We start from the raw sequence: 12,439 nt of genomic DNA on the forward strand, positions 1-12,439 counted from the left end.
AGTTATATGATGTGAATCTCTCACTTCTTTGACATCTACTGAGCTGGTGGCACCGCTGAATAGATATCAACAAACATATTTAAAACATACCTTTGTTGCCTCTGTGTGTGTGTTTATTTTAATGATAAAAAACGCTTTTATACAGGCTGTAAATATTGTCAAGGAGGTGGGACTTTTTGGCCCCACTATGGCTTACTGTGCTGTATTTACAATGGAAGATTAAGATAAGGGGGTTCATGCAGGTAAGTATTTACTGCAGGAAGTAAAAATTGTATAATTTCACTTTTGAAAGATATGATCCATCATATCTATAAAATGGTGCCCAGAACACTAGAAATACAGTATGTGATATATAAAGAGAGAGATTATGTAACATAGCTGTTTAAAATTATTCTATAAATTTATTAATTTTTGATTAAGTAAGTAAACTGTATGTCTCCCTTTAAATATTTTGGAATCTTTTTGGTCTGAAAAATGACTAATAAGGTGTATCAAAAAACGGGATTGTGGAATCAACTTCTATTGAAGGGAATGTACCACCAGGTCAACAGACCAGCATCGGTGCGGGGATACCGGTGGCACGTTCCTTTTTGTGAACTGTCGCCTGGTTCCCATGCACGGCACCGGCTATTCCCGAGCACCGGCCTGCCCCGGAGCCCTGGGGACTGGCCTGTCCCCAGTACTCAACGGCGGGCTGTTGCTTGTGAATAGACTGATGCCATGTGCGGGAGCCAGGCGGGGCCGGAGGCGCTCTGTTGATGTAAAAAAAACAAAGCGATGTACCTGGTGGTACATGCGCTTTAAAATAATCAGCATTAGAATCTTTCTCCTTATACCTATTTATATGGTACCGTGAAAATCCCTGTAACCATATGCTTATACGCAGCTCTGTTGTTTAGTTCTAACATTGTATGACATGAGTATAAAAACCATCAATTTCACTACACAGAAATTGTATAGAGCTGTCAGAAGAGCAAATTCCTCATAAATTGTGAGACATTTTTATCCGTATGTCGCACAGATGTGACATTTTTCAGACATTAAGGAAGTCCAGAAGCCATTTTGAATACATCCTCAAGGGGAATCTTATAATCATAGCAATAAAGATTCTCCTAATTACCTTTAAATGAAATGCAGGGAAGTAAGAGGAGCTGCGTAAGAATACATGTGTTCCTGATATTTTCTATTATTGTTGATCATTACAAGAGACTGGACAGATGGGCTATGAATACTGTGGGAATTCTGGCAGCACTATATTGTGTTCTCAATTGCATAAGTTTAGAATACAGCCGTGCCTGATGAGAGAGTCTTTTACTTGCATGTATGTTGTTTACAGACATCTTCACAGTGTAATGAAAGTCTGTGTATTTGTATGTGTAAAAAAAAGCTGTTGCTTCTATGTGATATGTTTACCATATGCTGAAGGCAAGGATAGAAAACGTAGTGTTAATGTACAATATATATGACTTTTCAATGTTCTAATAATAAAGTGTGAGGTTTGGTTGACTATTTTGTTGAGAAAAATGTTGCACTTCATGTTAAAAAAGCTAAGAAGCCTCATTTATCTCAATAGGGTTTGCCGGGTGTTGTCTGCATCAGCATACAAGAGACGGGCAATGTTGTTATGTTTGGTTTTCTGCTCTTATGATGGTGTGAACATTGTACACCATGTAACATCAATTAAGGTGTAATGAATTGCTATACATACAGTACGTGATGTGAATTTTGTACATTTTTCTCTTCTTCTCTTCTTCTATCAATCTGTCTGTCTATCAATGCTATCTATCTATCTATCTATCTATCTATCTATCTACCTATCTATCTATCTATCTATCTATCTATCTATCTATCTATCTATCTGTCTACCTATCTAAACAATTTAAGTATTTGTGAATAAAGGGCCAATAAAAAGTAATGTGGTGGTGGTGGGGGCTTGACTCTCAAGCACCTGATGACCAAGTCCCAAAGGAACAAATGTATGGCATAAATACTTTGTGGGAGATTTATCGATGCGTTTCCTGCCAGACGCCAAAGAAAAGGCTTGGTTTGCACAAATTTTGGGGCTTTTTCCCCTGCAGGTGGACAGGGGCCACGCCAAGGCGAGGAAGAGGTGTTGCCTCATTTATTATGGTTTGTACCTGCAAACAGGTGTAAATCATGGCAGAAATCTACACCTGCCCGGGAGTAGGTGTAGATTTCTGCACCTGCTGTGCTCCTCTTACTAAATCTAATGGAGTTGACGATGTACAAGTACGCTGGTCTTGATAAAGCTCCCCCATTGAGTTGTACTGTATGAATCAAGCATCTTAGGGAATAAAGTATCTGGAGAATCAAACCTAAGCCTGGTTATACACTTTACATAGCTGCCAGCTAATTGCTGATGATATTCAACATGCTCAAACATTCGATTCCCTGACATTTATTCAAAGTGGAGAAAGGGGTGTTAGTAGACCCTATTACACACTAGAAGGTTGGCCAACTCAGCTGGTTCAGAGAACATTTTTCTAATGTGCATATCTTGCTTAGGTCACAGTAATACTCAAGAGACATTGAGGGACATTTATCAAGCATGGTGTGAGTGATTTATCAAACATGGTGTAAAGTGAAACTGGCTCATTTGCCCCTAGCAACCAATCAGATTCCATTTTTCATTTGTCACAGACTTTAGAAAATGAAAGGTGGAATCTTATTGGTTGCTAGGGGCAACTGAGCCAGTTTCACTTTACACCATGTTTGATTAATCTCCCCCATTCTGTTTATATAATGCCCTTTTCAACAAGTAGGCAATACATATTTTTTTTCTCTGGCTATTAGCTTCTAACTTCTCTGAAAATTGTTTTAGGGTACCTTCACACATAATGTATCTGCAGCGCACGGATTGGCTGACTGCCGGAAGACAGTGAATGGGTAAGTATCCGCAGGGGATTTCGCTGCGAATTGGCAGCTAGAAATCAGCTGTGGATACTTTACGTGTGAAGCTACCCTCAGACAAAGATGTTGACAACGGGAGCACAAGACCTGACTAGTTATATGGTCATTTGTTCTGGACTTATGGTGCACTGCAACTATGACAATGACTACTGTACATTAATGGTATTTTTGTTTGCCATACAGAATTGTAGGGTAACAAGTGTCATGAGTGGTATATTGGAGGGCAATAGGAATTCCATATAGCTGCGTTGCATTTTTGAATAGTGGACTATATCAACTTACTATTAGGAGCCCCCATTATATACTATATGTTGTACATGTGTGGGATGATGGTGGTGAATACTAGGAGTCATTATAATGAGCTGCTATCACTTGGAAAACTGGGGCCTAACAACACATATTCTAGTGCTACAAGGAAAATTATTGACTAGTTTTGCCTTAAACTGTATTTGTGATTCAGATTTTTTTGATTACATGAAAACTGATGTTGCCTATCGAAATCAATGTTCATAGATGTTAATAGACACTCAATATCAACCAAACATAGGCCATGAAACATGGGGTTTTCTACACCAAGTACCAATCACCTAAACTAGTGTTTGTAGATGAGTTCTCAGTATCACCTGACCCTGACGTGTGTAACTGGGATTGTTTTTTATGGCACACAACCTACTGACCTTGACAACAGAACGCTACATTATATTATATGTAAAACAAAACAATTGTTCTAATTTTATGAAAATTACATGTAAAACAAAATACACAGAATTTCACTGTTATGAAACATTGATGGTCAGAAACAAGTAAACAATGATGGAGTTTTACATTAAAATGTGTCCTTTGTTTAGGATGCCTCTGTTCTGACAATCTGAATAGTGGGCACCGCCACCAAATTGTATGTTTAAGCCAGAAAGTGTTATGTTGCTAGATTGATTAATCACAATGGTAAGTACAGAAATTGACACAAACATAGACAAGTATTAAGGTTACAAAGAAAGGAGTGAAAGGGGCATATTAAGTCATGCATTAGTGTCACGTGGATCAATAAGAAACACGTCATCTATCCATTAAACACATAAGATAAACAAGACGTTTTTTTTTTTAAAGACCTTGATTCTATACACATAGAACAGTAAGAGGGGCTCTATGCATCAGCATGCAAAAGGACGGACATAGACAGAGCTAGTGGCTGGTTTATAAAGATATGTTTACCAATAGCAGAATAAACAAGGCATTCAGGAAATACAGCCGTGTCTTTCATGCACTTTTATAGCATTCTAAGGAAATGAGGTTTACCATGACAGCAATAGCACCAACATCATGCAAGACATGCAAGGCTGGAAATAAGAAAGACCAAAGGGAAGGATAAATCGGTTAAAAAGATATTCTCTAAACATACTAACCTGCTGGTTCTAATGAATTTTCTACTTTGTCGTTAACATCGAAAACACGGTCATGAACACCTATAGTTTTCAAACAGTTGTCTATAATAAAAATAGAGATAACAGCCAAATACGTTAGTGAGATCTTTTAAACTCCATCACTTTTATTTTATCTCTTTTTTTTTTTCTTTTCTTTTTTTTTTTTTTTTTGTTCTAAATTATAAATTTTGTTGTTGTTCTTTTACTTGGATTTACAGGGCATTTCTGGAATGCCAAATTGTGCTTTTATTTGAGTAAACTAGACATATGAAACATCTGAGAAACAACAAGTTAGCAAGTGTCATGTATTTAATAATGCTCAATGAGGAATGATTAGAAATTATAAGGCAAAATAAACCACAGATGTGGAGGTATCACACAAGGCTTTACAATAAAAAAAAACTGGAAGGCTCTTGAGGCACACATTAAAACATGCATTTGTGGCCACCCAATGAAGCAGAGGAAATAGACTTACTTTGTGGCCGTACGTAGACTTTGAGTTTTAAGCAGGATCTTCTTCCATTGTCTGGGATTGCTGAAGCTGAAGGACAAAGAAAACAAATTGGTTCAGTAATTTTTTCTGATAAAAATTTGACAAATTTCAATTATGCTTTCTCGCTCTAGGCAATAGTTAAAAAAGTGCATTCACCTACTAAGCCACATCACATCAAAAAACTGTTACCAGACAATGGTCCTTACTAAACAATAAATGAGGTTCTTAAAGGGGTACTCCAGCGGGGGGGGGCACTTTTGTGCTGGGACCGGTGAGGAGGTGGCCGAGGGAAAAGACGTCCACTCACCTCCCCGGTTCCAGCGGTAGGTCCCGCATCGCAGCGCTCCGGTTCCCGGTTCCCGGCCGCTTTTGGGTGTCTGACACGGGCCCGAGACCTGATGTCTCAGGTCCGCTCAGCCACTCAGTGAAGGAGGCGAGATCCGTTTTAAGTCCGCTCAGATCCCGCCTCCTTCACTGAGTGGCTGAGCGGACCTGAGACAGACCCTTTGACTTACAGAAAATACATCTTATAATGTGATGTCAATATGAAGCAAAAATTGTCATTCTTTTTGCAAAAATTTGTGAATAGATGGAAATTTCTTCAAAATGGCTATGACTACATCCAAGCAGAAACCAAAGTTTTTCAACATATCAGCTAAAGTTTTTGACCTACCTCTATCTTAAATCCTATGTATCTTGAATGAGCCACCCAATGGTAACAGATGGCCTATACTAAAATGGTCTAAAATAAGTCCTATTGGGTCAGCTTACGTTACCTTTCTGCATGATAAAGGTTCCATGTTATGAGCTGAATTATTGCATAGATGAAAATATTTATCCAGCTTGAAGAAACAGAGAAGACTTTTCAAATGAATTCATGGTAATGGTATTTACAACCAAAATACAATTATCAGGTCTAAGAGACTGTCTATTATACACCGTAAGGGCATACCTTGGTTAGGCCACATTCCCGTAACATTTTGAGCCTCTGTGCCAGTATACATTTTGATACTGTCAAAAGGGTGTTCTAATGCATACCCATTGACTTTAGTCTACTCAATAAATTTTAAATTTGCTTCTAGCTGATAAGGGACTCCAAGATTGGGGGAGAAAGACTTGTGATAGGGGTTACCTAGGAAAATAACCCTGATAAGAGTTTTGGAAACTCTTCTAAAATATCCACTCTTTCAATATAAATGTGCACCAACATTTGCAACATTCACACTGTAGGTAAATGATGTAACATTAGAGAGCAATCTCATGGGGTTTATAGTCAGTGTTTGTAAAGTAACTGAAGTTTGCTACTAAGAGTTTTACTCTCACTTTGTCTCCACATAGCAACAAATAGCATTGTGTTCTGATGAATCAACTTTATAAGCATAAGTGTTTTAGAAGTGAGAGAAGGAAAGGAATTATTTGGCACAATATAATAATCAACACATCCTGTGTGTCAATTCATTTCACGCGCAGCTTTTTCAGTTTGGCATCAAAAACAACTTAAGCTACAGAAAAACAAGTGACTGGGACAAATATAATCTGCATGATGAGTCAACTACACTTCAGTACTTCTGCTATATGCCCACTCTACTAGAAGTTTAGAGCATGTTCCATCAAAGAGACATGGAATAGTCCAGAAAGGGATGTAGCTAGTGGAGGGCCATCCAGCCTGTGCTAATGTCCCCATACACTTTATACTTTTGTGGCTGGACGGAAAATGTTCAGCTGACAGTTATTAAAGGTATATCCCCACCTTTACAGAAGCTCGGTGTCAGGGCACTGGCACCAAGCTACAATTCCTTTGTTGTGGATAGTAAGATAGTAAGACAGGGTTATGGCAGTGAATTAAATCTGTAATCTTTATAAGGCCCTCCATATAAAACCATATCATTTTTTCTTCATGAATCTTAAAGGGGTTATTCAGCAAATCTCTGCAGATCTCTGCAAAAAAATAAAAAAAATAAACAGTGACACTTTAAGACCAGTATGGTGGCTTAGTGGTTAAGACTGCTATCTTGTAGCACTGAGTTCCTACATGAAATATGTAGGACTGTTAGCATGCAGCAGTAGGATCGTGGATTACAATATGTTGCACTCACCCAAGAATATTTTTTTACTTAGATTGTGTGTGACTTCTCTGTGAAATGTGTTGACGCTATATGTGCAGTAAGGGTATCTCTGTACCTCCTAGCACTATGCATCTGCTAGTGTTATCTACTGAGCGGGTTAAATGCTGTCTTGTATGTTTCCTACTTTATTGACTCCGAATGGACTATGCATTTATGGATATCAATGCTTGCAAATTTACTAACAGAGATTGTCAATCGCTAACATTTATAGTTATTGGCTGAAGGTCTATATAAAGCAGGATAGCTGAACATGTGAATATGTATACGATTATTGTTCAGCTCTTTGCATTTACCCTTCTTATTATCTGTATGCATAATGTATAAACATGTACTGAGCAAATGAAAGCAAATGTGTTTAAACTGAACATTACTAATATTAATAAATGATCAAAGTGTAAGAGTATTGTTTGTATGTATTACAATATTAATACACTGGCCAGGCCTATAGAGAACACCTCCATATCATCCTCTCTGTAATAAGATTTTGACCTTTCCTTTCTCTATCCTTTCATTCTTTCCTGTTTGCTATGCAAATCAAGAGGAAAGCAAGCATGCCTTGTACTAAAGCCACAATATGCACAAGTAAATATTCCATGAATCTTTAAATATGAAAGGTTGTCAGCTGCAAAAATCAAGATAAAATTATTGTAATTTTTTCCCCCTAAACAAAAATTCTTCCTAAGCAAAAAAATATTGTTAACATAATTAAAAAAATATTTGTGGAGACATTCCAATAATTATTATTCAGCATAATGAAAATGGGTTGAGTTATGTATATATGTATATGTTGAAGACTGCACCATTGACTTCCATACGACCTTACTATATCTCAGTCTGCCTGTGACCTTTTATTCACCAATCTTTTGAGGCATTTTAGTTCAAAACAAGCTCTCTAAGAAATACACTTACATAAAAAAAGTCATTTTTCCTTTTCTAACTTGACTAGCTGTCCATTTTACGTACAATTACGTGTGTGGATCCTTTTGAAGGAGTTCTGAAAGATCCAAAGGTCTAGATAAAAAATATTTTCATTTTATTGACTGTTAGAATAGTTTCTGTTTGACTATGAACCTCAATTACGGCTAGGTTCACACATCGTCTTTTATTGGTAAAGAACGGATGCTGATTGCAATGGCCTCAGCGTCCGTTCTTTACTGTAGGGGCGGCATTGCATTGAAGTCAATGCAATGCCGCCCGCTGTGTTCACATATCGTTATTCTAATGCCTGTTCTTTAGAATGGGCGTTAGAATAATGTGTCTGTCATTTATTTCCGGGCGCTGTTCACTGAACAGTGTCCAGAAATATCAGCTGTTCACACAATGCAATGTGCAGCGGCTGCCATACATTGCATTGAGGTAAATGGCTAAATGATTTGTGGGCATGCCCAACGGTTCGCGCAAATCAATTGTGAAAAAAGAACGTTCCTGCAGCCGATACAGAGGTATCAGCTGCAGAAACAGGCTAAGTGCAGCCCGGCGGCCGGCTGTTTCACAGTGCCTGTTGCTGTGTAACGTACGCTGTTAAACGATGTGTGAACATAGAAAGGTGTATTCCCATCACAATGTATGGATATGCTGTAAATGGATAAGGATATGCTGCAAAATGTTTAAAATATGGCTGTCCCAGCACTGTTCACTGATTGGCTGAGGGAGCCTATGAGTTTACATCCCAAAAAAGTGGGATCGGTTGGTTGATTGAGTGAGTTGATTCTTATTTATTTTTAAGTTTTTGTCACAGAAAAGACACAGAAAATCTGCACCTTTACCTTGGTGTACAGCTTGCCTATGGGTGGACAGGGGGCGCGGGGGGTACCACTTCCCGTGCCTAATTTATTATGATTTTTGCCTGCCAGCAGATGTAAATTGTAGCAAAAATCTAGACCTGCTCCAGAGCAAGTGTAGAATTCTGCGCCTACATGCAAATTGCACCATATACATTGCATTTTTTTTTATACAATGGCAAATATTCATTTGGGTTAAGCATTTAGCCATTCCGGGGAGCACAAGGAGTTTAAATCTTTTAGAAAACAATTTGCCTTTAACTCTAAAAGCAGATTCAATGATTTTGATAAGAAATTGTATTATATTCTGTCAGCATTACATGCAAAAATTTTGAGAGGCAGAGATTATATAAAAAATAAAATCTTGGACACAACATTCAATGAAAAGGACAACCACATATGATAAGATGATAGCATTAGGTCCGCGCTTCCTTGAGAATACTTTAGGTTTCCTATACAATCTAGACTATATACAAATGTACTGTAATAAACATAAAAACATCACTGGTCATATAAAAACTGACAATTTATAATCTGTAACACACACTAATCTGATAACCTGCAGTCTGGACAATGACAGTATGTTGTTAACAAACAGGAAAAGTATTAGCTATTCAGTGGCTCCTGTATAACGCATCGGCTCTATGAGATTATTTATTTCCCATTGAATCAAGTCAGGATTGGATTTGACTGGTGCAAAATGAAATCTGATTATCCTTTAGTAATATATTAGGAAAAACAAAAATAGTCATGATAGAACACTAATAATACGTGACAGTACATAGATAATCTGACATAAAGATAATAAAACATGACGGAACGTCTACAAAACAACAAGCAATGCATCTGTCTCCTACATGTCCCAATCATTGACTTTTCATTACCGCTAACAAAAGCAAAAGGTTTGCTTGACCTACACTTAGACATAGTAATCTGGGTGTAAATTATTTTAAACATTTGCTACAATATGATAAAAAGGGAATAAATCTTTAAAATAGAAATTATGAATAAAATCCATAGTAGATAAAAAAAAATCTGTTTCAATATTGTTACATACACCTTATACTTTTGTTGGCTTGCGGTGGGTTCTTCCGTTGGTGTAAGGTGTATGGGGTTCTCCCAATCAACCACTGACAGATGAAGTCAGTGGAAATAGGGGTCAGGCGTGATGAAAAATCACCACCTAACCCCTTTGTTCTGGGTGAGATATGCCATATTCATGCTGCTTGTTGCTGTTTATGGGGAAGATAGGGGCTGGATGGGAGAAATAACTAATGGCTGAACAATAGTTGTTTGTAAAAGTTGCAATGAATCTAATCATACTTAGACAATGTTCACTGTCATTTGCATAAACTGGTTGTGTTTTGGTGCAAACATGACGTCCGTCTAAAAAAATGGATGTGAAGAGATTTAAAAAAGACATTGTGTGAACATAGCCTTAGACTGTGGGCGTTGGGCTTACTTTGTATTATAATGGGACGCAGTGGTCATAAGGTATATTATTTTACATGTACAATTTTACAACGGGGCTTATGTTAAGCCAACTGGAGTAAATAAGACAAACATTATAAAAGTCTGTTTGTAAGACATATTTATTATTTTTACCTCAAAATTTTTTGAAGAATAGTATGTTGATGAGCATATGCCCTCATATGTCGGTGTATAGAATCAGAGACTCCTATCTTTGATAGGTGTCCCTGCTCCTTTATTGTGTTCAGCAGAAATCACCACAAAAAAAAAAAAAAAAAATATATATTTTTTTTTTTGCATATTTCAGACCCATTGAACTGCTTGGATACCACAGACATATGCATGTGGAGATTTCTATGCCATATATGATTAATGTGCAGCACAAGTGTTTGGTAAACAGAGCAAAACACAACATAACAGCCGCAGATCCATAGCTCACCGTAGCCTCCGATTCCTATATCACCAGGAACCGGCAGGAACTAGCCGCTCAGTCATTTTAAAAATTTGGCAGCTGGCAGAGGCAGAGGGAAATTTGATAACAAGTGCACACTTACCTCTCCCTGTGTCCCGCTGGAAGTAATTTTCCCTCGAGTTGTGATGACGGGGCAAAATGCCGGACCCAGCTGATGGAGAGCCCACTCAGCTAATCAGTGAATAGAACAACGTTCCGGCCCAGTCATTGACTGGCTGAGTGGGCTGTTAATCAGCCGGGTTGTGATGTTGGCAGCAAAGGAGATTCTGGAGACCGGCAGAGGGTCCTGAGGGCAGTCCCACCACTCACTGTGGGCATGGTGAGAAGTAAGTTTGTGTCTGTTACTAAATTCCCCCTTGCCGGCCGCCAGATTTTCAAAATGGCCAGACTTCTCCTTTAAGCAGTTATTATTAATTAAACAATTACTTATTGCATAAAAGGCAGAGCCAAGGATCAAAGAATGGACTATTCCCTGTTAATAGAGCATGCAGAAAAAATAACTATTGAATACAATAATTTTATTGAAGCTTTCTTCTTATTCACCTTTCCATAGAATTACAAAGTTACATAGGAATAATCACCAAATGAAGGAGAGCAGACCGATTAAAGATAAAAATTAGGAAATTTAAAACAATTCCAAATGATATCTGGCAGCAGCAAAAAATGTTCCAGGCATATTATATGACACTGAATAACATACTGCTTCAATTGAAGCCCGATTAAAGGGAGTCACGATGGTGATAGCACTGAGACAAGAAGTATTAGTTGAGTGAAATTACACATATAATAAGAACACGTTCAATAGCTCCTTTAACGGTTTCTAGTGGAAATCATCGGTGCTCAGTTCTGTGTGACTGTACGTTGCCTCGTCTTTCACTTTATTGAAGGCACTTGGTCTAAGTCTGCATTTTAATTTTCCATTCACCATCTACATATGGAGTCATCATAAAATTGGCATGGGCTATTGAAGCTTTGGGAAATTGCAGATTATAAAGGTAGAGATACGAAACCGCGCAGGATACAGGGAACAGTTTTATCACCTAATAGTAAAGGGAGATGGGGCAGAAAAAAATAACTTTTGTGGGTTTGCCTCGAAAGCGACATTTAATTACACATAATTTCCTGCTTTTTAAAAGCGGCAATTTACTAGCACTACACCAAATGTTGCTATAGAAGGAAAAGCACATAAAGGACTTTCAGCATGTCAAAGAAACGTATGTAAGGGGACGATAGTATGCTATAGGTGAAGTCAGTGGTGAATTGCCCTCAGCACTTACTGCTCTCTCAACATAGTTTAAGTGACCATGCGTGAGTCTTTTTATTGTGTGTTGAAAAGATCATTTCTATTCTACTCTAGGGAAGTCAGCCCTCCTGTAAGCTAGCTACTTTGTTATGAATATGGAACAGATGGAGATGAATCTATCAGCTCTGCTGGAACAAAAACACTTACAACCAAGCTCTATTAAATACTCTGCTTAGCTCTTTGATAGTAGAAGTTCTTTGTGAACTGCTGTGATGCTACAGTGCCTTAAAAAAAAAATCTTATTATAGTAAAATTACCTGATCATGCAAAATATGTAATAATAAATTCAATAAAACATGACTGGTTAATAGGATGTGAGTGATACGAAGATATCGGTTTGTCGGTTTGGTTATTAGTCTATGTGTCATGATTGAGTAGGATAATTTTCGCCAGATGTAATATTAGGTGTAATATCAGGAGTAGGCGAGTGATAGGACAAGCT

General features: G+C 37.8%; 1 protein-coding gene across 1 annotated transcript in view; it reads right to left on the reverse strand.

The window, feature by feature from the left end:
* The window catches only part of EFNA5 (ephrin A5), a 349,660-nt gene that overhangs the window by 14,736 nt on the left and 322,485 nt on the right, over positions 1-12,439 (reverse strand). The window contains exons 4-5 of the mRNA XM_069962974.1: positions 4,828-4,893; positions 4,335-4,415 (exon numbers count right to left, since the gene is read on the reverse strand). Of these exons, the coding sequence (XP_069819075.1) occupies positions 4,335-4,415; positions 4,828-4,893 (147 nt within the window). The remainder of the gene's footprint in view (positions 1-4,334; positions 4,416-4,827; positions 4,894-12,439) is intronic.

Source organism: Dendropsophus ebraccatus, chromosome 3 (genome assembly GCF_027789765.1).
Source record: "Dendropsophus ebraccatus isolate aDenEbr1 chromosome 3, aDenEbr1.pat, whole genome shotgun sequence".
NCBI lineage: Eukaryota > Metazoa > Chordata > Amphibia > Anura > Hylidae > Dendropsophus > Dendropsophus ebraccatus.